We start from the raw sequence: 25,255 nt of genomic DNA on the forward strand, positions 1-25,255 counted from the left end.
ATGGGTTAGACGGCACTCCAGCCACCACACTGCCCTCTGGTCCCTCCCTACTACCTCTGGCTATTTTAGGAGGGCCACATGGTGCCCCAGAAAGAGCACCTGGGCCAGAATCTCTGCGACGTAGGGCCTGGTGTTCGGGCCACACACTTTCTGTCTATGTAACGCTGAGTAAGTGACCTAGTCTTTCTGAATCTCAGTCTGAGTTCCTTATCTGTAAAATGGGCATAACACTAGATCTGCCTACCACATGAAGCTCTTGGAGGGTTAAGTGAGAAAATACTCAGTGACACGGCCGGGCGCGGTGGCTCAAGCCTGTAATCCCAGCACTTTGGGAGGCCGAGACGGGCGGATCACGAGGTCAGGAGATCGAGACCATCCTGGCTAACACAGTGAAACCCCGTCTCTACTAAAAATACAAAAACTTAGCTGGGCGAGGTGGCGGGCGCCTGTAGTCCCAGCTACTCGGGAGGCTGAGGCAGGAGAATGGTGTAAACCCGGGAGGCGGAGCTTGCAGTGAGCTGAGATCCAGCCACTGCACTCCAGCCTGGGTGACAGAGCGAGACTCCATCTCAAAAAAAAAAAAAAAAAAAAAATACTCAGTGACACAAAGTGAAGAGACCATCGACTATCAGGAAGACACAGAGGAGCCTGGAGCCCAGGAAAGCCCTACTGGAGCACTCGGCACATTCCCAGATTACCAGGCAGAGCTGGGCACGGGAAATGCACCAACTTCTTCTCTGCGGTGCTGTCTCCCACCTCCAGGGACCACCTAGAAGCCTTGACTTCCCCTTCTTTGGCCCCTTCCCTAGCCCCATTCTCCACCTCTCAGCATCTCCAGCCTTGTCTCCCAGGGGGCTGTGAACACACAACCCCAGCGGAGTCCTCCCCACACTTGGTCCCTACAAGTCCGGCCTCTACCACAGTGTGTTCACAGACAGGTGCTCCAAACCCGTGAGTCCCCCTGAGGACAGAGCCCGGTCACAGAGATCGCCCCACTAGAGCCTGTTCTGAGCTCTCAGATCATATGTGGAGTTCAGTCCTGGCTGTGACTTTTTTCTTTTGAGACAGAGTATCACTCCATTGCCCAGGCTGAAGTGCAGTGGTGTGATCTCAACTCACTGCAGCCTCTGCATCCTAGGTTCAAGTGATTCTCCTTCATCAGCCTCCCAAATAGCTGGGATTACAGGCACACACCACCACACCTGACTAATTTTCGTATTTTTTAGTAGAGACAGGGGTTTCGTCATGTTGGACAGGCTGGTCTCGAACGCCTGACCTCAGGTGATCCGCCCGCCTCAGCCTCCCAAAGTGCTGGGATTACAGGCATGAGCCACCGCGCCCAGCCCTGGCTATGACATTTGAAGAGCAGTAGGTGCTCACAAACCAGTGATTACCCAGAGGATGGACAGCCAGGGCAGTGAGATGTCTATAAACCATTTCATTCAAGGAAAGGGGAAAGGACTAAATTCTAATCAGCTTTCCAGGCTCATATCCTGACCTCACCACATATTTGCTGGCTAACCTTGGACAAGTTACTTATGTTTTCTGTGCCTTTGTTTCATCATCTGTAAAATGGGAATAATAGTAGAACCTGCCTCGTAGGGTTGTTATGAAGATTAAATTACTTAATATATGAAAAAGTACTAAAAAAGTACCTTGCAGAGTAGGTACTGTATAACTGCTGATGTTGTTTTCATTATCATTACTGTTGGTATTACTGTTATTGGAGAAGAAAAAGCTAAGGAGACACAAGACACAAGAGCACTGCCTGCCATGTAACTACCATGTGACCTTGTGTCTTAACAACAGTGGAGCTAAAGACCCAGATTCCGATTCTGACTCCTCCACTTACCAGCTGGGTGACCTCTGCAAAGCCTGTTAGGCTCTCGGAGCCTCCATCTTCTTTTCTAACTATGAGAGTGACACTTGCCTAAACAAGCGTGTTATGAGGATCAAAATATGACAGTGGGCTTTGCAAACTGCAGTGCAATTACTGCTATTATAGCTGCACCTGAACTGATAGCCAGAGGAAGGAGGGGACGCCTTTAGGGTTGCTTCAAGGACACAGAAGCAGGATGAGAGGGCAGAAGTTATCACAAGCCAAACTGCAGCTTTGCCTAAGGAAGAACTCTCTTAATTTATTTTATTTTATTTATTTTTATTTTATTTTATTTATTTTTATTTTATTTTATTTTATTTTATTTTATTTATTTATTTATTTATTTATTTATGTATTTGAGACAGAGTCTCACTCTGTCGCCCAGGCTGAAGTGTAGTGGCGCTATCTCAGCTAACTGCAACCTCCACCTCCTGGGTTCAAGTGATTCTCATCCCTCCCCACAGGCGCACACCACCATGTCCAGCTAATTTTTTATTTTTATCTTTTTGTATTTTTGTACAGATGGGGTTTCACTATGTTGCCCAGGCTGCTCTCGAACTACTGAGCTCAAGGGATCTGCCCGCCTTGGCCTCCCAAAGGGCTGGGATTACAGGTGTGAGCCACAATGCCTGGCCAGGCTGGAGTGCAGTGGCCGGATCTCAGCTCACTGCAAGCTCCGCCTCCCGGGTTTACGCCATTCTCCTGCCTCAGCCTCCCGAGTAGCTGGGACTACAGGCGCCCGCCACCTCGCCCGGCTAGTTTTTTGTATTTTTTAGTAGAGACCGGGTTTCACCATGTTAGTCAGGATGGTCTCGATCTCCTGACCTCATGATCCGCCTGTCTCGGCCTCCCAAAGTGCTGGGATTACAGGCTTGAGCCACAGCGCCCGGCCAGGAAGAACTTTTTAATAGCATCTGCCACAAAGGTAGCAAGGTTCCTGACATGAGAAGGATCCAACCACCGTGGCAGGGTTAGAGGGGAGTCAACTCTTTTTTTTTTTTTTTTTTTGAGACGGAGTCTCGCTCTGTCACCCAGGCTGGAGTGCAGTGGCCGGATCTCAGCTCACTGCAAGCTCCACCTCCCGGGTTCACGCCATTCTCCTGCCTCAGCCTCCCGAGTAGCTGGGACTACAGGCGCCTGCCACCTCGCCCGGCTAAGTTTTTGTATTTTTAGTAGAGACGGGGTTTCACTGTGTTAGCCAGGATGGTCTCGATCTCCTGACCTCGTGATCCGCCCGCCTCGGCCTCCCAAAGTGCTGGGATTACAGGCTTGAGCCACCGCGCCCGGCCCGGAGTCAACTCTTAAAAGTCCAGGCTTTTTTTCCTGCCAGCCCTGCTGAGTAAAGCCTGGTGTCCAGACTGCCCGGGGAGTGCAAAGCCTGCCCACCACATCAGGGAACTGCAGGCAGGGACGGACTCCCTAGCTCAGGCCTTCCCCACCTTCCCCATAGGGGTTCTTTCTGGGAAATTGCCCCTTGCTTCACCCACTCCTGGCCTCCTGCTGTGCCATTTCCAGGAAAGAAGCTAGCATGACCTTCATTGTTCAAGAACCCCAAGTTCTTAGGTCCAGTCTAAACCGTTCCTGGGACTGGATGAAAAATACGTCTGTGGGCTCTGTTTCCCATGACTGTAGGTATGACTGGCCCACTCCTTTCGGTGAAGAAGTCCTTTGTTGACCAGAGAAAAAGGGGCTGCAGTGGGTAACCCTTCCCTTTGGACTCAGCACTTCCTTGGTTAGTCTGAAAAGTCTTCAGTGCTTTGTCCACTTTCCTTGAAGTTAGAAAGCAGCAGAGTCCTGCATGTCCACTTTCCTCCTCTCCCTCTGCTGGGGATGACCCTCGGCAGGTGGGCAGCCCTGGGCAGCTCTGCCTCACTCCAGTTCCTCTAGCTCATCAACTGATTTCCTCGGTAGGAGTCACTCACCGCGCTCCCTGTGATTCACTCACTGGGGCTGGTTAACCTGTTTACCTTCCTGCCTCTCTCCTGAGTAGGAGTGGCCCTGGATCCCTCCCTCCGGCACGCCTGACAAGCTGTCCTCCTAGGACTGCTGCTCTGCCCGCTGGGCTCGCACCAACTGCCCCCGACCCTGGGAGGTCTCTGCCCGATCCCTACTTAAAGTGTAATGGAAAAAAAGAGCTTTGAAATCAAACACACTTGGTTTGTGACTCAGCTGCTAACCTGAGATGCCCTGGCTTTTCTTTGGAGCCTGGCGGGGAGGGGGGAGTGGGGAGGCGAGGGGGAGGGGATTGGGGGGCGGGGGATGATTTCTGAGTCCCAGTTTCACCACTTGCTGTCTGTCTGAAGCTGAGCCAGTTACTTAACTCTCTGGGCCTCAGTTTCCTCATCCATAAAATTAGAGTAATCATGATACCTACTTTCAAGGTGTGTTGTGAGAAATAATTTAAAGCAGATCATCTGATTTAGATTCATTTGTAAAAATGTCTGGCACATAAATATATACAAGCGTTATTACTGTTTTTTTTTTTTCTTTGAGACAGTGTCTCACTCTGTGGCCCAAGCTGGAATGCAGTGGCATGATCTCAGCTCACTGCAACCTCGGCCTCCTGAGGTGATTCTCCTGCCTCAGCCTCCCAAGTAGCTGAGACTACAGGCATGCGTAATCATGCCTGGCTGATTTTTGTATTTTTAGTAGAGATGGGGATTTCACCATGATGGCCAGACTGGTCTTGAACTCCTGGCCTCAAGTGAGGGGCTCTTTTAAACAACCTTGTTTGGGCTCCATCCCAGACCCCTCAATGCCTGCCTTGGCCTCCCAAAGTGCTGGGATTACAGGCGTGAGCCACCGCGCCCGGCAGTTATTTTTTAATTAAATAAATAAATAAATAAATAAATAAATAATGTATGTTCCCTTGTTCAAACTATTTCCTCTTGCCAAGCCTTAATTTTCCCATCTAAAAAAAAAAATGGGAATAATACTGCCCACCTCCCTGCACTTGTCAGTATTAAATGAGAGAGTGTCTATAAAGCACCCAGCTTTAGGGTGTAGCACATCATGTGACAAGGTCAAGCGCGTAGTGTTTGGTGGGTGTTGAATCTCCTTCCCCTGTGCTGGGGAGCCTTCCCCGACTTCCCTCCCCTCCTAGGTGTTCTTGCCTTCCTAACTCCCGCAGCAGCCCTTCAACCAGGAGGGATTCTTTCTGGGCGGATGGCTGCTTCCCAGTCTGCAGTCCCCAGAGGCAGGGCCTCTGGCCTCCTTTCCCTGGCTTTTTCCTGGACTGTCTAGGGACAGCAGAACCTAAGAACTGTGCAGGCCTCGCCCTGTTCACCCCTGCCCTCCCTCTCCATCTCTCACTGACATATTTTCAACCACAAATATTTATTGAGTGCCCACTGCCCCGCCTGCTGTCCTTCCCCCTCCTGCTGCATCCCTCCCCTCCACCAAGGCCTTAAGGGGTGAAGATGTCTGCAGGCACCAGGGGGAGAAAAACGAGGTTGAGGGGAAGTACCCAAGAGAGCTCTGAAATGAGATGGAAACCATGTCTGCCTGGAAATTTCATTCACTCAACGCCCCACATCTTGGGTATTAAAAAGAGGCAGAGTTTTGGGATTAGGCATAAACAGGATGAGTCACAGCTCAGTCACTCTCTCTGTGATGTTGTGACTTGCCTCTCTTTGCCTTAGTTTCCTCAAGTGTAAAATAGGGATGACAATAGCACCAGCCTGGGAAGACGTGAGAATGAAATGAGATGCCAGTGGACACCTTAGCAGTGTCTGTGCACACAGCAGCTTCTTAAGGAAATGGTCCCTACCCGGGACATTATACAGACGTTAATCAACAACATGGCCCGGCTTTTTTTTTCTCTCTCTCTCCTGGACAGGACGTCCCAACCTTTCTCAGTCCGTAACACACCTTTGGACATGATGGAATATGCGAAGGCATACCCACAGCATGACAAATCCCAAGCATCCATAATCGCACACATACGAGTGTGTGCACACACACACACACTCACACCCATAAAGATCTGACACTCCTTGAAGGCACACTAACTCACTATTTTATCATACTTATCCCAGTGTGCCACAGTTACTGGCTTATATGCCTGTCTCTGCCATCTTATTTTATCTGTCTCCAGAACACAGCAAACTACATGCCCTTCAATAAAGGGTGTATGAATTATTCACGAATCCATTTTGCCTGGTGCCTAGCCCTGTGTCTGGCTTGACGCAGGTGTCCCCAAGGTGTGGCATGGCTGGGTGAATGCAAATAAAAGGTATATAAAAACATTCAGCCCTGCCCTCCTCTCTTCTCCACGCTCACCACCCGCTCACCACCCGCTCCGGTTTCCAGACCCAACATTGGCAAAACAGCACTGACGAAACCCAAAACTTCAGGACACACCCAAGCACGTAAAGGTCAGGCACCTGGGCAGGTCAACAGTGCGGCATTTCAGCCTGGGTCTTTTGGGGGAACAGCTTCACAAGGGGCTGCTCTCTAGCCTGACCCATTCTCCTTGTTCTGTAAGGCCCCTGCCTCCAGCCTTTGGGCTCACTTGCAGCCCTAACCTCCACGAACCCCCACTTTGCTTTCTCCATAACAAATTCCCCTTCTAAACAAAGACTGACAGCACTCACCTCTGCAGCACCTGCAAGGCCTCGCCTCCCCTCACCTAGCCTCACCTCTCCATCAGACTCTCCTGTGAGGGGGATGAGGCCGTATACTTTGCTGGCATCTTGCTCCAGAAAAGGATGGAGCTGAGCACACCCCTGCCCTTTTGCAGCACTCCCTCCCACTTGCAGGAGGGAGAAGGGAACGGGAGGGAAGGAGAAGACAGGGCAGGGGAGGGCAACGCTGCTCCAACAACCACACTCTGGGTGAGCCTGGGGTGCTAGGACGGCTCCACTGGGCAGGGACAGCAGTCCAGCAAGCTGGAGGCTCCTCGTTTTGCCAGTGGTGAGCTCTACCTGGGACAGGGGTATCAGCTCCCACCCTCAGGTCTGAGGCTGTGCCTGCCCAGTGAGCACCTCAGCACCCCGGACCACCCTTCCAGGCGCAGGCACCAGGGAATGGGCAGAGGGACTAACTGACCTGTAGGGATTGAGGGTGCAGATGGTCACTGCGGGGAAGACAAGCTTGTCCGAGTTGAGGTTGATGTTGAGGCTGACGGGGTAGCTGAAGTACTCTCCGAAAAGCAGGCCGAATTGCCAGTACATCATGCCAAAGGTGCAGAGCCAGAGCACTGCCCAGAAGGCCGTCTTCATGCGGTTGTGCTGGGAGCACACCAGGCGGATGGCGCCGTGGATGGTGGTATTGTTGCAGAAGAACTCGAAGAGCTCCCGGTAGGAGCGGTGGAACTCGATCAGGGCCTCCTCCTCCGCCGTGGGCTGCTGGGGTGCCGCAGGTTCTGGGCCCAGCCCCTGCTCCTCACGCTTGTCCCCCTTCATGAGCCCTGGGGTGGGCTGTGGAGGGCTAGCGTCCTGCTCCTCCAGCTTGTTCCCCTCCATGAGCCCTGGGGTGGGCTGCAGAGGTCTAGGGTCCTGCTCCTCCAGCTTGTTCCCCTTCATGAGCCCCGGGGCGGATTGGGGAGAGCAAGGGTCAGGGTCAAGGCTGAGCTCTGGGCCCTGAGTGCCCTCTCCCATCACCCCTGGAACCCAAGTGAAGTTGCCCCTGGCCATGCCCACGTCCCACCCTGCGCCCACATTCTCCCACTCCTCCCTCCCTCCTCCACCTTTCCTGGAGCCAGCAGACCTGCGGGAGTTGGGGCCAAAAGTGCCGGAGCTGGGCTTCCCTGGAACAGCCTCTCCTCTGCTTCCCTGAGAGGGCCACCCTTTGGTTTCTGTCCCAGCACCTCCTTTTCTGTCTCTGCCCTCTTCCTTTGATCTTCCTCTGGGATCTGTGTCTCAGCGCCTGCCTCTCACTCCCTCTCTATCTGCCCTGTTTCTCTTTGGGTCTCTCCCAGCTCTCCTCTTCCTGACCTGGCTCCTCTCTCTAATCCCGCCTCTCTTCCTCTTCCCCACTTGCCTTGCCCCTTCTCACTCTAGGCCCTCACCTCCAGCCTCTGGCCCTGACCTCGAGCTGCGTCCTGATTCTGTCTCTACCCCAGGACTGCCGGGCTCCAGGAGGTCTGGGCTGCCTCCAGCTTCCCACTCCCAGGTTGCGGCTGGACTGGGACTGGTTCCTTTCCAGTTGAATCTGGCAGCCAAGCCTCTCCTCCCCCTCACCTGACAGGTGCAGCGGCCGGGCTGGGGAGCCCGCCCGCCGGCCAGCCAGGGATAGAAGCAACAGGAGTCTCATTAACATCTCAATTAAAAGTGAGCAGGGCAGGGGGAGGGGCTGAGGAGGAGTCAGAGCTGGGAGTTTTCCAAAGGAAGGAGGGCTCCCGAGGGCAGGTGAACTGGGAGTACTGGACCTAAGAAGGCAGACTCTGGGCAGGGGCTTTAGATGCAGACCTGACAGGCAAGGAGGCTGGGGGACAGGATGGCAGGTTACCGGCAAAGATCAGAACAAGTAGAAGGATCCTGAGCCCATAGCCAGGAGGGCAACACAAGGAGAAGGGGCCAGCCAGGCTGAGAGGGCCTGGGTGGGGAAACCGGAGGACAAGGGAGACAATAGAGAGGGACAGCAAAGGACGGAGAGATGGGGATGGAGGAGGGGCACTGAGTGAGTAGAGGCGGGTGGGGGGCGGAGGCGGGGGCAATAGGAGGGGCCAGCACCAAAGGGAGTCTCTCTCCAGGCAGGAGAGCAAGGGGGGAGTCCCAAGTGTGCTTCCAGAAACTGGAGTCTCAGCAAGTGGGCAACCCTCTAAGGGTACCCACAGCTCAGCCTCACCCCCAGGCCCTGGAGAGAAGAGAGAAGAGGTCTCTGCAAACCTCCTCCTCACTCATTAAGTGGACGCGGCGCACTCAGGTGGGGCGCATCTGCCTCCTCCTGGTCCCTCCTGTTTCCTGCTGAGTCCTCACCACTCCCTCCAACCTTGTCCAGACCCGGGAGGGGCCCAGGTGAAGCTGGGGGCTAGGCGGGGCCTTAGGACATTCTGTTCTTTTTTACACCATTGGCTGCCAGGCCAGGAATGTGTAATCGCCCCTGTTGTGGTCACAGAGTTGCAGGAATGTGGGCAACCAGAGGCAGCACGAGGGCCAAGCAGGACACTGTGGGCACAGACCCGGAGCCCAGGGAGAGGCAGGGACAGTAGGCACTGAAGGTGCAGGGAGGACGTGGCCAGCGCTGGAAAGGAAGAGAGTGGGCATGGCGCAAGCCTGGACAGGCCCTGGGAGGAGGAGAAATTCACTGATAGGGGCTATATTTTTCTCCAAAATCTCTTTCCAAACTTAATGCAGCAAAAGGATAAGGAGTGGAGTGCCAAGTGGTGAGCAAGGAGAGAAGGGAGGGTCAGAGAATCAGACCCAAAAAGGGCTCTAGGAGACTCTGGAGAACCACCCACACAGCCTGGGCCCTGCACGCAACAGGGAGGCCTGCCGCTCCCTCGAGGGCCCCACAGGAGGCAGCCAGGAGTGCAGGAATGTGGTCGCTGGCTTGTCCTGCCTCCCTCCGCAAGCCCACAGACAAAGGCCCAGCCTGAGCACTGATACACACTGGGGGAGGAGATAGGCCTGCAAATAGGTAGCTGCAATACAATAAGATAAGGTTTCTATTTGTACACTTTAAAAGATCGTCTTTAAAACGGACTTCTAACCAAAGCACAGATCTCAGATTTCTCAGAGATAAGAGATAAGAGCCAAGGGCTGGGGGAGCCTAGGGCTCACTGCAGGAGACTCAGGAAGCCTTCCCAGAGAAGGTGTCCTCTCTGCTGAATCTTGAAGAGCAAGGAGCTTAGCAGGCAAAGAGAGAAGGCGGTACTCCAGGCTCAGGGTCCGACCTGGTCTGTGGCTTCCTCTCTTGCCGCTGTCTCTTGCGACTTCTTAAAGTGAGAGCGGTGTCAACCAGGATTCCAAACCAGGTTCCCTTGCTTACCTTGATACTGCTCATGATACCTCCCCTTGGAAGGGACAGCTGGATTTTTCTTCATTGTCCTGATGAAGAAACTGACCCTTCCCAAGGATAAACCAGTTTTCTGAGGTTAGAAAACAAAATATGAGCAGAGCTATAAACAGAATTCAGAATCCTCCTCCTCTGGCGTTATCTACTTAGCGCTTTAGCCATTTACTTCCTGAGACAGACTCATGGGGGATCGGGGCTCCGCTACACCAGGATGGGAAAGCCGGGAAGGCCTCCCTCACTCCCACACAGAGCCCATGGATTCATCCACTCTCTGGGTGCAGGGTTATCTCCTTGGCTCTGTGAAAAGGTCTCTGCAATGTCCCCGCCACCCCACAGATCCCAGATACTCCTAGAAACTCCAGTCTCCCTCGAGCCAGGTCCTTACATTGGGCATGGTCCTCCCTGCAGACAAGGTGCTCAGCACCCTGGCTGTTTGATCTCAAAGGTTCTGAAAAGCACCTCCCTGCCTTTTCTATTTGCTAGCTCATGCCTGAAATCCAACCACTAGCTGAAGGCAGCATGGCAAATAGTTTTCGTATCAAGGGCTCTGTGAGAAGAATTGCAATGCCTGGTCTGGGCTGAGCCAGAGGGTGGTGACCCTGCCACATCCTGCTCGGTATGGGAGTGGCAATGCAAGCCCAGTGCTGCAGCATTCTAGACCTGGAGTGGGCTAGAGCAGGCTTGGTCTTGTGAGGAAAATAGAAATCTGAGACCTGCGCTTTGGTCAGAAGTCCATTTTAAAGATGATCTTTTGAAAGTGTACAAATAAAACACAAATATGTTTTTGTCATAATACAATTTTTCAGCAATACGGAAGTATGTAGAACAATAAAAGCTTCCCTTTGTCCCCTTCCTTTCCCTCCCCCAAGGGGAGCCACCGTAATTTGTATATCTCTCTGTATCTTTTTGTGTGCCGTTATAAACTTACATGTATTTTTTATTTTTTATTTTATTTTTTTATTTTTTATTTTATTTTTATTTTTTGAGACAAAGTCTGGCTTTGTCGCCCAGGCTGGAGTGCAGTAGCATGATCTCGGCTCACTGCAAGCTCCGCCTCCCGGGTTCACACCATTCTCCTGCCTCAGCCTCCCAAGTAGCTGGGACTACAGGCGCCCACCACCACGCCCAGCTAATTTTTTGTATTTTTAGTAGAAACAGGGTTTCACCGTGTTTGCCAGGATGGTCTCGATCTCCTGACCTTGTGATCTGCCCGCCTCGGCCTCCCAAAGTGCTGGGATAACAGGCGTGAGCCACCGTGCCCGGCCTACATGTATTTTTTAAAAACAAAACATATAGTTCTTTTTTATAAGAGGGACCATGTTATAGGTATGTTTCTACAACTTCCATTTTTGCTTTTATTTTCTTATTTATTTTAGAGACAGGATCATGCACTGTCCTCTAGGCTGGAGTACAGCAGCATGATCATGGCTCACTGCAGCCTCCAACTCCTAGGCTCAAGCAGTCTCCTGCCTCAGCCTCCCAAAGCGCTGGGATTACAACCATGGGAGCCACCATGCTCAGCCCCTATTTTTGCTTTTAAACTATGTGACTTTGAGAAAGGCACTTGAGCTCTGTGGGCCCCGGTGATCTTACCTGAGAAAATGAAAGGGCAAGAAGGGGTGGGTAAGGCAACCCGGATGGGCACAAAGACTTTTTCCAGCTGACCTTGCATCTAGCCCCCTGCTTCACGCATGAGGGGACTGAGGCCCACAGAAGCAAAGTGACTTGGCCACAGTCACCCAGGAGTTAGGGGTGGGGCCAGACTGAAAACTGCGCCACTCCTTTCCAAGCTCAGTTCTCCTTCTCTGACTTTGAGGGAAGTAGTTTTATTCTATAAGAAGTCAAGAGCTTTGTAGACTCTGTCTTGGAAGGACCTCCCGCCTTCCCAGGACTACCCCCAGACTCCCCCAGAGCCCCAGCCCTTCCCGCCAACCCAGGGCTGCCTTCCCCTCCCAACACCAGCTATCCTCTAACCCTGTGGTGTGGCCATAAGATATGCACGGCTGCAGGGAGAGAAGTGAAACCAGAGGGGCTGCCGTGGGATGAGGGTTATGAGTGCACAGGGTCTTCCTGCCTCTTGTTCTCCGCGGACAGGAGATGACGGAAGTAATCACTCCAGCCTCCTAGGGAGAGCCCATCTCTGCACTTACCACTGTTTACTATTATTTATTATTATTATCCTGATGTATGTGTGTTTGTACATATGCAGGGACAGAGACCAGGTGTATTCATCTTGGTGACCTCAGTGTCTAGTGGTCACTGTTTGCCGACCCACTCTGTGGAAGACAGCAGAACTAGCATCTTTGCTAGTTTATCTTTGACAGAGCAGGATATGCTATGAAAAAGCATCTGCAAAACTTCAAACACCCTAACTTCCTCTGACAACCCATTTATTTGTGGTCTATTAATTTGTCTAAATTTTCTTCGCTTTTCCCTGTTCACTTCTATCCTTTCCAGGATGAGAATCAGTTACTTAGTTAAATGCAAGTCTTTATTCTTACTACTTGGAGCTAATTAGCCACTTCACACTGGGGGCTGCCCACTGTGGAAGACAACAGTCTTTTCAGCTGCCCTTATGTGGTACAGATTTCTCTTTCATTTAAAACGATGGACCAGAAAAATGCCACTCTTCATCTAGTCCCCTGGCAGTTTACTTAGAAGTTCACTCCTAGAAGTTGATCGCTTTGAGTTAAGACAGGGTTTATCAACCTTGGCACTATTGACATTTTCAGCTGTATCTTTCTTTGTGGTGGGACAGGATGATTCTGTCCTATCTACAATCCTGTGCATTGTAGGACGTTCAGCAGCATCCCTGGCTTCCATCTATTAGATGCTAGTAGCACCTCCTGAGTCATTGTGACCAAGACATCTCCAAATATTGCCAAATGACTTCTGGGGGGCAAAGTCACCCCCGTTGAAAAGACTCGGTTAAGGCATTGTCACCACTGAAAATGCAAATACTCTGGAAAAAGACAACCCTCATCAGTTATGCACTTCTGGGTGTTTGCCAGACCCTTTCCAAGAGCACTAGTCAGCTAAGAGCAGAGTGGAGAAGAAGAGAGAAGAAATAGTATTTTTCTTCTGGCCGGGTGCAGTGGCTCATGCCTGTAATCCAAGCACTTTGGGAGGTTAAGGTGTATGAATGACATGAGGCCAGGAATTCAAAAACAGCCTGGCCAACATGGCAAAACACCATCTCTACTAAAAATACAAAAACTAGCTGGGCCTGTTGGCGCATGCCTGTAGTCCCAGCTACTCAACTTGGGAGGCTGAGGCCAGGAAAATCACTTGAACCTGGGAGGCAGAGGTTGCAGTAAGCTGAGATTGTACCATTGCACTCCAGCCTGGGTGACAGACTGAGACTCTGTCTCAAAAAGAAAAAAAAAGAAGAAGAATCCATTCCCACCAACCCCCTTTCTGGATGCCTCATGGGCCTGTGGAAAGAAGGCGCTCTCAGCAGCTCCCTCGGAAGAAGTCCTGGTAGAAGAGTCCCACCCTCACACACCTTTTAGGAGTCCTGGGGCGCTCGGTCTGGGTCTGGTGTTGCTCAGTGGAAATCAGTCTCAGGGAGACTGGTGAAGAACACAAAAGGAAAGAAACAAAGACAATGCCCTGCCCGTGGTGAACTTGTGAATTTCTCACCCCTGTGAGTCTCCCTTTATCCTCCTGGGGATGGCCGGGCATTGTGGTAGCCAGTTATTGGTAAGATTTGTCTTTCATGATCCAGCTGGGAAACAAGAAACACTCTTTCAAAGTCTTTCAAACAAAGGAATTTAACACAGAGAACTAACTGGTCCATGGGTGATGGAGGAGTTGAGAAGCCAATGGGAGGTAGCTCAGAAAACAGCAGAGCAGGAAACAGCTACCATCTCTAGGCCTGGAAAGACAGCAGGGTGATGTAGCATCAAAGACCAGGAAGCCTCCGGAGCCATTTGGCAGGAACTAAATAGTGTGGACTTCTGGTAGGAGATGGGATTATGGAACGGGGAAGGAAGGAAGACAACCAACTGCAGGTGAAGCCAGAAAGCAGAGAGGGGAGAAATAGCCCGGCTGCTTCTCTCCTCCCACCCCACCTCCGTCCCACAGATCTGCAGGCAAACCAGCAGCCGACTGAACAATAAAGAGGCCACAGAGATAAAGTGATGGGGCCAGGATCAAAACCCAGATCTCAGGGCTCATTCCTTAGGGTGTAGAGAGTCCGTGAGGGCTGAAGCGCCAGCTTAGGGCTGGCAGCAGAAAGAAGGATACAGTCCAGCCAGCTGGGGTTAAAAGGGGTCTGACATAGTGGTTACCTCTGAAGCAGGAAGCTTTGACTGGGAAGGGCATGTAGCAACCTTTTGTAGTTCAAGGAACATTCTGGCGCCGGGTGTGGTGGCTCACGCCTGTAATCCCAGCACTTTGGGAGGCCAAGGCGGGTGGATCACGAGATCAGGAGTTCAAGACCAGCCTGGCCAACGTGGTGAGACCCCGTCTCTACTAAAAATACAAAAATAGCCAGGCGTGGTGGCGGGCGCCTGTAATCCCAGCTACTCGGGAGGCTGAGGCAGAGAATTGTTTGAACCCAGGAGGCAGAGGTTGCAGCGAGCCGAGATCATGCCACTGCACTCCAGCCTGGGTGACAGAGCAAGAGTCCGTATAGAAAAGAGGAGAGGAGAGGAGAGGGGAGAGGAGGGGAGGGGAGGGGAGGGGAGGGGAGGGGAGGGGAGAGGAGAAGAGACGTTCTGGAACAATTGAGGGATTGCAAGAATACACAAAAGTGAAGACTCTCTGAGCTGTATCTGTAAGATCAGTGTACCTCATGTGTTTCACTGTATTATATGTTACACCTCTATTAAAAGAAAGGGTCTCAGCACGTAAGACAGGGTGGGGAAAAGAGGAAAAATAGAAAAGAGAAAGAGTCCCTGTCTTTTAGAGTAAACTCCTGAAATATTTTCAAATGAAATGATATGATGTCTGGGATTTACTTCAAAATAATCACGAGGGATTCGAAGAGTGTGTGTGTTGGTGGGGGAGGGACTATACAGAATAAATGAAACTGACGGTGAGTTGAAGCTGCGTAAGGAGTATACGGGAGACTCCAAATATTACTTTTTCTCTTTTGCTATATTAACTTGCATGTGAAATTTCCACAGTAAAAAGTAAAAAGAAGAGAGAGAAAAAAGGGCCTAGGGTCACAACACACATACTCCTTTACGCATGTAAGAGCTCAGTGGGGCATCTCACCCCAGCCCCCAGCGCTCGCGCAGCGCACGCTGTTCTGACACTTCTGCCCTTTCCAGCCATCTTTGGCCCATGTGTACAGTGAGCTGCCTGCACCAGGTGAGGGGAGACAGCCTCACAGAGTGACATGCCTACAGCCTAGGCAGGTCCTTTCCCCGTTTTGTGACCTCCCCTCCCCATGCACACTTCCCATCACTTGCACCTGTCCAGACATCAGACCCGAAGTTAGACAGACCAGTGTAAGGATGAGTGCTGAACAGAGTCCTTCAGGGCGGGGGATGGTGCCCAAGTGACCGATCGCAAGAGACGTTAACCCCTCATCCCAAGGGAGACACCCCTGAGCCACAAGGAGGTGGCAGGACTGCTGGAATGAGTTGGGACCTAGACATCAGGAGACCCAGATTGTAGCCGGCCCTGCTGTGGACTGGCTCTGTGACGTGGCCATCACTCCTTTATTCCATAAATACCTCTTGGGCACATGGTATGTACCAGACTCTGCTAAGCATGGGGAACACATACTTGAAGATTCAGCCTGGGCCATGGCGGCCCTCACGGCCTGGTAGGAAGCAGACAAGACAGCCAGGTACAGAGGGCAGTCTTCACGGGGACTGTACAACCTAGGGCAGAGGACGCCTTCCAGAGCCTCAGTGAAGCCTCCAGGACAGGTGGGAGTCAGGAAGACAGAAACTTGGGGACTAGAGAACCACGTGTAAAAGGGGGCAGCTGCAAGTAGCTCCATGGGTGGATGGGCTGTTGAGGGAGATGGGAGGATGAAAGGAACCAGACCAAGCCACCCTGGAATTCCATTCCCCTCATGTGTCACCCTTAGCTTCCCTCTCCATGCTTAAGGTGAGGGGGCTGCACTGGGTGGGCTCTCAGCTTTCTCCAGTTCTAAGGGGTTTGAAAGTTCATGGCCAAAGAAGCCAGAGCAGAGGGCCTGAGTGGCCAGGTCCAGCCTGCTGGCCCCAGGACTCCCTTCCGCATACCCTCCCCGCCTCTTTGGGAGGGAGGTTCCCTGAGGACAGGGAGCAGGGCGAGCTGCAGAGCTCTCAAGGGTCTCCTGGGTGACCTGTGCCCACTCCTGTGTGGATTGGGCTGGGTTGGTAGCGTGGGGGGCTGGCTGACTTGCTAGTCCCTTGTAATTTGTCTGACAAAGTCCCAAAGCAGGGCAGGACAACAGGGGAGGAACCCGGGCGTCTGCCAGCCGGTTCTCTTTGGTCTCAGAGCTGCTTCTGCGGCCTTGCAGTCCCTGCGCCCTGCCCTCTCCATGATCGCCCGTCCTGGGCCCCTCGCTTTCCAGATCCCGCATCCATCTGTCCCCTGCGCTCTCTGAAACTCCCTCTGCTCCCCCTGCGAGGCTTGTCCAAGGGCTGACCCCGGGCCTGCCGGCCTTCCCTCGGCTGGGCCCGGGCTGTCCGCAGTCCGCTCTCCTGGTCGGGCTTCCGAAGAAGGGAGGAGGCCGGTTCCGGCCCCGCGGCCCTCACGTGCTTTCCCGGCCGCCCCTCCCGCCCCGCATCGAGGCAGACAAGCCTGTTCCTCTTCCCTTGGCTGCGATTGCGACAGGCCGGCCTGGCTCCCAGCGCTCCCTGTCCCCGCCCCGCGGCCAGCTCGCTCCACTCCCACTTCCTGAGCTCCGCCGTGGGAGCCCTGGAGGCCCGGCCTGGCCGCTCCCGGCCCTGGGGGGCACATCGGCCCTGAGTCCCGTCCCAGGCTCTGGGCTCAGGCAGCTGCCGCCACCGCTGCCCAGGGCGTCGGGCCTCCTGCCTTCCTCCCAGGCCCCCACGCTGCTGGCCGCCTGGCCGAGTGGCCGCCATGCGCCTGCCTTGGGCCACCTCTGCCCCCGGCCTGGCCTGGGGGCCTCTGATGCTGGGTCTCTTCGGGCTCCTGGCAGCATCCCAGCCCCAGGTGGTGAGGAAGGGGCCTGGTAGGAGTGGGCGAGGGTGGGGAAGAGGGATCTGGGCAGGCTTCGCTGCATTCCCTCTGCCCTCCCAAGCTGACGCCTGACTAATTCTTCTCTCCTCTTCTCCATCTCCCTCTGAAGGTGCCTCCATACGGATCGGAGAACCAGACCTGCAGGGACCAGGAAAAGGAATACTATGAGCCCAGGCACCGCATCTGCTGCTCCCGCTGCCCGCCAGGTGAGAGGCAATAGCAGGACGAACCTGGGCCTCGGAAGTGGGTCACAGGGTCTCCAGCCCCCTTGAGGCCTCAGAGGGAGGGTGGGCACTGTCCCCCAGGAAAACTGGCTGCTGGAGAGGAGCATGGGAAACCCTAGACATCAGGTGGAGGAGATAGGACTGGCCCTCCCCACTGGGCCTCCTCTTTCCTTACCTCACTGAGAGGGAGCCAGAGGGCCACGGGCAGGATGATGGGGGGCCAGAGAGACCGAGGGAAAGGCCAGGGTCACACCACAGGCAGCAGAGGTGAGGGTAGACCCTGTCTCCTGAAGCTCTACTACCACACTCACGTTCTAGGCACCTATGTCTCAGCTAAATGTAGCCGCAGCCGAGACACAGTTTGTGCCACATGTGCCGAAAATTCCTACAACGAGCACTGGAACTACCTGACCATCTGCCAGCTGTGCCGCCCCTGTGACCCAGGTGAGTGGGGATGTGCCTGCGGGGGGCTGGATCCCCTGGAGCTCGGCCCCCCCCAAGCCCTCCCGTCTCCCCACCAGTGATGGGCCTCGAGGAGATTGCCCCCTGCACAAGCAAACGGAAGACCCAGTGCCGCTGCCAGCCGGGAATGTTCTGTGCTGCCTGGGCCCTCGAGTGTACACACTGCGAACTACTTTCTGACTGCCCGCCTGGCACTGAAGCCGAGCTCAAAGGTCAGAGGTCCCTGAGGGGCTGGATGTGAAAAGGAGGCTGGGTGCCAGGGATGGCAAGTGGGAGAAGGGAATATGGTACTGTGTCCACAGCGACCCCCCAGGTCCTTGGCTTAAAATTCCTCTTCTCATTCCATGCAGAGGCTCCCAGAAGGGTTCTGGAGGGACATGAAACTGGGACAGGTGCAGGGGGCACACCAGGGGTTTCTTCTCAGTACTGAGAAGCTGGGGCAAAATGGTAAGCTGTAGGCCAGGTGCGGTGGCCCACGCCTGTAATCCCAGCACTTTGGGAGACTGAGGCAGGTGGATCATGAGGTCAGGAGACCGAGACCATCCAGACTAACAAGGTGAAACCCCGTCTCTACTAAAAATACAAAAAATTAGCCGGGCGTGGTGGTGGGTGCCTGTAGTCTCAGCTACTCGGGAGGCGGAGGCAGGAGAATGGCATGAACCCGGGAGGTGGAGCTTGCAGTGAGCCGAGATCGCGCCACTGCAGTCCAGCCTGGACAACAGAGTGAGACTCCTTCTAAAAAAAAAAAAAAAAAAAAGGTAGGCAGCAAAGCAGAGCTTGGGAAAGGTGAGGCGAGAGCTACGGAATGGGGTGGATGGGCAAGGAGGAGGCCATCCTGAGGCTTAAAGGAAACTCACAGCCCGGCAAAGGGCTCCTCCCTTTTGCCAATTCACCCTGGCTGGCCTGCCTTTCTCTTGGCAGATGAAGTTGGGAAGGGTAACAACCACTGCGTCCCCTGCAAGGCAGGACACTTCCAGAATACTTCCTCCCCCAGCGCCCACTGCCAGCCCCACACCAGGTGAGTGCGGCCCCACCCGTGCTCCTTCCACCCTCTGAGAAGCCTCAGCTGCGAACAACCCCCAGCCCCCATCCTTGACACTGTGGACTTGACTCACCACTTTCAGCCGCCCCGCATGCCCACTGGGACACTGGTGGGCCAGGGCGTGAAAAGCTCATCATCTCTTTTTTCCTCTGCAGGTGTGAGGACCAAGGTCTGGTGGAGGCAGCTCCAGGCACTGCCCAGTCGGACACAACCTGCAGAAATCCATCAGAGTCGCTGCCCCCAGAGATGTCAGGTGAGGGTCCAGGGCTGAGGGAAACAGAGGGGTGCCTTGGAAAATGCCTTAATGCTCCACATCTAAAAAAAATGGGGAAAAGATTAATCCTTCCTTCCCAGAATTGGAGCAAGAAGAAAAGTTCCTTACAGAAAAAAGTAGAGTATCCCTAGGCTAGTTTACACACACACACACACACACACACACACTCTTACTTTTAAAATTATATATACTGTAATACTATGTAAAGGAACACATCCCTTGGCATTTTAGAGCTGGAATTGTAGAGTATGTAAGCTAACCTTCTCATCTTATATATGAAAAACGGATGCTCAAAGAAGTGAAGCGACTTAAAAGTCACACAGCTGGGCAGGAAACCAAAGCCCAGACTCCCAGTCCAGTTTCTCCCCAGGCCTCCCATTCCATATTCCCTTAGGCTACAGATTTACATGAATGAGAAGGGGAAAAATGCCCAGCAGAGAAATGCGCCAGTCCTCCCACCCTTCCCCAGGCGTACTTGAAGGGCACTGGAGACTCCATGCTATTGCTGGCAGCTCTGGTACCCAGAGAAGGAGAAATTACCCACTGCTACAGATCAAAGCTGGAGAAGCTGAACTCCAGCCTCTTTCTCTTCCCCTCCTAGAATCTGCCCTGAGCAAGGGGGTGGAGAACTTGCAAGCCCTGCTCTCCCAGGTGACCACAGGCAGTTCCAAAGCAAGGTTCCCCACTCTCTCATACCCGTAAACACCCTCACAGGTATAGCAGGGCAACCCTAGCTCCTCTACAGCGGCCCTTCTGTACAATGGCTGAGGCCACAACTCCAAGCCCCACCCTTCCCGACTGTCTCCCAATCCCACTTCCAGACCTTGAAAATCAGCTGCCCAAGCTCTCATCCTGCACGCACAAGCCTGCCCAATCCTGATCTCTGAGCAGGAGGGCACCAGCACCACCCCCAAACATGCCCATCCATGATACAGTCTCTCCTGGCTGCCAAGAGGTCCTCAAGTCCAACTTAGTTCCCCTTCTCTGTAACCCAAGGGAAGTTTCTCTCATTCTGCCTTTAGGAGCTGCAGTGTGGCTAGAAGAAAAAAAAGCTGCTCCCTTTTCTCTGTCTGGGTTGCCCAGGGATCTGGAAAGCTCTTCCTTCTCCTCCCCTCTGTCCTTTTTGGGGCTGTGATCACCCCTCCTGTTTGCTGTCCTGGCAGAAACCATGCTGATGCTGGCCATCCTGCTGCTACTGGCCTTCTTTCTGCTCCTTGCCACCATCTTTGCCTGCATCTGGAAGAGCCACCCTTCTCTTTGCAGGAAACTGGGTAGGAAGGGGTCAGCTGCAGTGGATGGGTTGGTGGTGGGAGGCGGAGGGAGGAATATTCAACTTCCCCGGTGCAACCCTCCACACCCTCAAGACTCCCAAAGCCTACCCCCTACATAGATATCCTTATCTTCATCCAGCTGCTTATTCTGAGGCTGGAGATGAGAGTGACAGTGGCTTGTTCCTCTGGCCCCCGGGTGGTCAAGTTGCTACACACTGTGGTGGGGTGTGGAGGCTGAAAGGCTAGGTCTGAGGCCTGCCCGGGAGCCTACACCCATTTCGTTCTCCATTGCAGGATCGCTGCTCAAGAGGCGTCCACAGGTAATGGCGGGGGCTGAGAAGGCAGCAAGGAGGGGAAGAGGTGATGAGAGTACAAAGCGGGAGCAGACAGGAAAAGAGTATGCAGGCTGACTCCACACTCATTCATTCATTCATTCAACTGATGATTGACTGAACATGCCATGTGCCAGGCACTGTCCTAGGCACTGGGGGTACCTCCTCTCCTGGAGTCCACATGCCCGTGGAGCCAGAATAAAGTTAAACCACATATCAGGTGGTATAATTGCTAAATAAAGCAGGTAAGGGCTCAAAGAGTGACAGTGGCAAAGGAGGGGGGTATTTTAGACAGAGGGGACAGTGAAGGCCTCTCTGAGAACCTGGTATTTGAGCGGAGAGCTGAAGAAGCGAGGAGCCAGCCATGGGGTTATCTGGGGGGAAAGTGCTCCAGGAAGAGGGAGCATCCAGTGCGAAGACCCTGAGGCAGGGGCATGGGGAGGAGCAGAGGCAGGTGGTGAGATGCCAAAGCATGGAGTGGGGTACGTACGAGAACTAAAGAAAGATGAGCCAGCCTGGGCAACACAGCCAGACCCCATCTCTACCCAAAATGTTGTTTCAAGTTAGCCAGGCAGGGCCAGGCACGGTGGCTCATGCCTGTAATCCCAGCACTTCAGGAGGCCAAGGCGGGTGGATCACTTGAGGTCAGGAGTTTGAGACCAGCCTGGCCAACATGGTGAAACCCTATCTCTACTAAAAATACAAAAATTAGCCGGGCTTGGTGGCAGGCACCTGTAATCCCAGCTACTCGGGAGGCTGAGGCAGGAGAATTGCTTGAACCCGGGAGGCGGAGGTTGCAGTTGAGCTGAGATGATGCCACTGCACTCTAGCCTGGGTGACAGAGTGAGACTCTGTCTCAAAAACAAAACAAAACAAAACAAAAGAAAACAGTTAGCCAGGCAGTCCCAGCTACTCAGGAGGCTGAGGCTAGAGGATCACTTGAGTCCAAGAGTTCTTGGGCCTGCAGTGACCTATGACTGCACCACTGCAGTGCAGTCTGGGTGACAGAGCCCGACCCTGTCTCAATAAAGAAAGAAAGAGAGAAAGAGAAAAAGAGAGAAAAAGGAGGGAGGGAGGGAGGGAGGGAGGGAGGGAGAAAAAAGGGTCTGGGGCCCTTGTCATTGTTTGGGTCTCCATCTCTTCCCTGCAGGGAGAGGGACCTAATCCTGTAGCTGCAGGCTGGGACCCTCCAAAGGCCAATCCACAGTACCCTGACCTGGTAGAGCCATTGCTACCCATCTCTGGAGATGTTTCCCCAGTATCCACTGGGCTTCCCACAGCCCTAGTTTCGGAGGAAGGGGTGCCGCAGCAGCAGAGTCCTCTGGACCTGACCAGGGAGCCGCAGTTGGAACCTGGGGAGCAGAACCAGGTGGCCCACGGTGAGCCTGGGGCAGGGAGAAGAGAGGAAGGATGGGGAAGGATGGGGAGAGAGGGATGACTGGCAGAGAGAGACTGTGGGCCAGATGCAATAAAAAGACCAAAACAGAGGCAGACAGAGACTCTGCTGCCAGTCAGTGTCACAACTAGAGAAAAAGGAAGAGACTGGAAAGCCCAGAAACAGAAATGAACACAGAGCTCAAGAAACCAGCAGCAAGCAGGAGAGGGGCAGGGCCGGGGGAAAGGCGAGAAGAAGGTAGGAGTTCAAGAAGCAGCGGGCCTGAACTGGGGGCCTTCCTTCCTCAACACTCTGCCTCCTTTCCTACAGGTACCAATGGCATTCATGTCACTGGCGGGTCTATGACTATCACTGGCAACATCTACATCTACAATGGACCAGTACTGGGGGGACCACCAGGTCCTGGAGATCTCCCAGCTACCCCCGACCCGCCATACCCCATTCCCGAAGAGGGGGACCCTGGCCCTCCCGGGCTCTCTACTCCCCACCAGGAAGATGGCAAGGCTTGGCACCTGGCGGAGACAGAGCACTGTGGTGCCACGCCCTCTAACAGGGGCCCAAGGAGCCAATTTATCACCTATGACTGATGGCGTCTGAGAAAAGGCAGAAGATTGGAGGCACAAGGGCACCTTCTCCCTTGAGGCCACCCTGCCCATGTGGGATTCACAGGGGGCCTGAGTAGGGCCCGGGGAGGCACAGCCCTAAGGGACGAAAGCTCAGACACCTCCGAGAGCAGGTGGGCACTGGCTGGGTACGATGCCCTCCACAGGACTCTCCCTACTGCCTGAGCAAACCTGAGGCCTCCTGGCAGACCCGCCCACCCACTGGGGCTGCTCAGCCTCGGGCACGGACAGGGCACATGATACCAACTGCTGCCCACTATGGCACGCCGCACCGGAGCACGGCACCGAGGGAGCCGCCACATGGTCACCTCCAAGGACGTCACCGGGCCCTCTAAAGGATTCATGGTGCTCATCCCCAAGCTTCAGAGGCCCTTTGGGGTTCCACACTTCACATGGACTGAGGTAGACCCTGCATGAGGATGAAATTATAGGGAGGACGCTCCTTCCCTCCCCTCCTAGAGGAGAGGAAAGGGAGTCATTAACAACTAGGGGGTTGGGTAGGATTCCTAGGTGTGGGGAAGAGTTTTGGAAGGGGAGGAAAATGGCGAGTGTATTTATATTGTAACCACATGCAAATAAAAAGAATGGGACCTAGATAATTTATTTTCTTGGGATTTATACAGAAACACTATTCCATGGAGACAGTCCCAAAGACAAAGGTCAAGACACTAAAATATAATCCCATAAAGGTATTTCAATGAGGAACTGGTGGGTATAGTCCAGGAAATAACAGTCGAGTCAGCGATGGCTGACAACGTGCCTGGCAGTGTTCTCAATGTCTTACAATGCTAACTTATTTAATCCTCACAATAACTCCATGAGGTAGACATGATTCCCATTTAACAGATGAGGACACTGAGGCACAGAGCAGTAACTTTCCCATTTCAGCTGCAAATGACAAAGCTGGGATTTGCACCCAGTTTGTCTGGCTTTTAGAGGCCTCTTGAGGGGGGGAAAAATCACGCCCTTCCAGAATTTCTTTGAACAGGTAGAATGGTCTGGCTTTCTCAAATAATCAGATCTCTTGCATGTTCCGCAGGTGTTAAGTCTCAGTCAACTCTCAAACATCTAGCCACACGCAAACTTCTCCAAGGTTGATTGAAGGGAAATGTGTGTATTTTTTCTTTTTTTAGACAGTGTCTCATTCTGTCACCCAGGCTGTAGTGCAGTGGCACTATCATGGCTCATGGCAACCTTGAACTCCTGTCTCAAGGGATCTGCCTGCCTCAGCCTCCCAAGTAGCTAGGGCTGTAGGTGTGTGCCATGACGCCCGGCTAATTTTTTGTATTTTTAGTAGAGATCAGGTCTCCCTTTGTTGCCCAGGCTGGTCTCGAACTCCTGGGCTCAAGCAATCCTCCTGCCTTGGCCTCTCAACATGCAGTGATTACAGGCGTGAGAGCCACCGTGCCTGACCTGAGGTGTGCACTTTAGACGTAAAATGAGAGAGGCCAAGTTCACATTCTGTTGGTGAACAGAAATTTAGGCTGGCCTCCTTTTGGTTCAGAAAGAGTATTTGTGATTTTTACTTCTTTGGTTTCTTTTTGTCTTCTTTTATTTTTTCCCCCCAAAAGGACTTTAAATCTTCTCAAGTCCTCTTATTAGTAAGTGTTTGCCCCTCCCCGTCCCTGAATTATCTCCTGTGCTCTCTAGAGAGGATCTTAGCTTGCAGGATTGTTAGGGAGCTGCTGCCAGTTGGCTGCTCCTTCCATAAAAGGCCACTGTCGTGGCTCTGATATGAAGAACTCTGTCACTGGGGCTCATCAGGATGGAGCGGCTGCCAAACACACACCTCAGAAGGCGTCTGATCCAACTGAGTGGATGGGTCATTTCAGGTTGACTGTGAAAGTATCACATCCAACTTCCTTTTTTGAAAAGTAAATAATGGTGAGCTGTATCTTTAAATAAAATTAAATCTCCTGCCCCTGCAATATGCTGGGGCCAGACTGCATGAATTCTTAATAATTGTTCTAATGTGTTTAGATTTAAAAAAACAAATTTTACACATTTTTTTCAACAAAATAAAAGGAGGAAAATATTTTGAAAGAAATGGTACTAAAGCACAGCCCTTTGTGACACCATTCAGATTTATGATTATACCTGCTGATATGTTTTTAGAGACAGGGTCTGACTGTGTCACCCTGGCTGGAGTGCAGTGGCACAATCATGGCTCATGTAGCCTCAACTTCTAGACTCAAATGATCCTCCTACCTCAGCCTCCCACATAGCTAGAGCTATAGATGCATGCCACCACATCTGGCTCTTTTTTTTTTTTAATTTCTTTTTAAAGAAATGGGGTCTTGCTATGTTGCCCAGGCTGGTCTCAAACTCCTGAGATCAAATGATCCTCCTACCTCAGCCTCCCAAAGAGCTGAGATTGCAGGCATGAGCCACTGCAGCCGGCCTGCCTAAATTAATTTTCTAGAGCCACCATAACAAAGTACTGCAGACTGGATAGCTGAAGCTGCAGAGATTTATCTTCTCACAGCTCTGGAGGCTGGAAGTCAGAGGTCAAGGTGTTGGCAAGGTTGGTGTCCTCTGAGGCCTTTCTCCTTGGCCTGCTAATAGTGGCCTTCCTGACACCTGTGTCTTCACATGGTCTTTTTTTGTGCATGAGTGTGTCCTAATCTTCTCTTAGTGGATT

The 25,255-nt window shown here is 53.0% G+C and overlaps 2 protein-coding genes across 5 annotated transcripts; one reads left to right on the forward strand and one right to left on the reverse strand.

Annotated features, from left to right (window-relative positions):
- Positions 1–4,536: 4,536 nt before the first annotated feature.
- On the reverse strand, positions 4,537–10,302 carry LOC116273602 (amiloride-sensitive sodium channel subunit alpha-like). Of its 2 annotated transcripts, XM_031662747.1 has the most exons (3): positions 10,224–10,302; positions 9,812–9,911; positions 4,537–7,398 (listed from the first exon to the last, which is right to left on the reverse strand). In XM_031662747.1, the coding sequence occupies exons 2-3, from the start codon at positions 9,824–9,826 to the stop codon at positions 6,832–6,834; spliced, it is 582 nt and encodes a 193-aa protein (XP_031518607.1). In that variant the 5' UTR covers positions 9,827–9,911; positions 10,224–10,302; the 3' UTR covers positions 4,537–6,831. The 2 variants fall into 2 exon arrangements, with proteins under 2 accessions (XP_031518607.1, XP_031518606.1); XM_031662746.1 differs by lacking the exons at positions 9,812–9,911; positions 10,224–10,302 and having other exon boundaries at positions 4,539–8,055.
- Positions 10,303–16,306: 6,004 nt separating this feature from the next.
- Positions 16,307–23,210, forward strand: LOC101014795 (tumor necrosis factor receptor superfamily member 3). Of its 3 annotated transcripts, none has more exons than XM_003905847.3 (10): positions 16,307–16,966; positions 17,100–17,196; positions 17,533–17,658; positions 17,736–17,888; positions 18,598–18,694; positions 18,874–18,971; positions 20,156–20,263; positions 20,558–20,583; positions 21,746–21,974; positions 22,301–23,210. In XM_003905847.3, the coding sequence occupies exons 1-10, from the start codon at positions 16,871–16,873 to the stop codon at positions 22,576–22,578; spliced, it is 1,308 nt and encodes a 435-aa protein (XP_003905896.2). In that variant the 5' UTR covers positions 16,307–16,870; the 3' UTR covers positions 22,579–23,210. The 3 variants fall into 3 exon arrangements, with proteins under 3 accessions (XP_003905896.2, XP_009178297.2, XP_009178298.2); XM_009180033.2 differs by having other exon boundaries at positions 16,307–16,963; XM_009180034.2 differs by lacking the exon at positions 20,156–20,263.
- Positions 23,211–25,255: the final 2,045 nt, after the last annotated feature.

This window comes from Papio anubis, unplaced genomic scaffold (genome assembly GCF_008728515.1).
Source record: "Papio anubis isolate 15944 unplaced genomic scaffold, Panubis1.0 scaffold940, whole genome shotgun sequence".
NCBI lineage: Eukaryota > Metazoa > Chordata > Mammalia > Primates > Cercopithecidae > Papio > Papio anubis.

Excerpts from the sequence above, each read along its gene's own strand:
- LOC116273602 (XM_031662746.1), bottom strand. The coding sequence starts at position 7,515 with ATGGCCAGGGGCAACTTCACTTGGGTTCCAGGGGTGATGGGAGAGGGC.
- LOC101014795 (XM_003905847.3), top strand. The coding sequence starts at position 16,871 with ATGCGCCTGCCTTGGGCCACCTCTGCCCCCGGCCTGGCCTGGGGGCCT. Across the intron at positions 17,197-17,532 it reads CTGCTCCCGCTGCCCGCCAG|GCACCTATGTCTCAGCTAAA; the intron begins GTGAGAGGCAAT and ends CTCACGTTCTAG. Across the intron at positions 21,975-22,300 it reads GCAGAACCAGGTGGCCCACG|GTACCAATGGCATTCATGTC; the intron begins GTGAGCCTGGGG and ends CCTTTCCTACAG.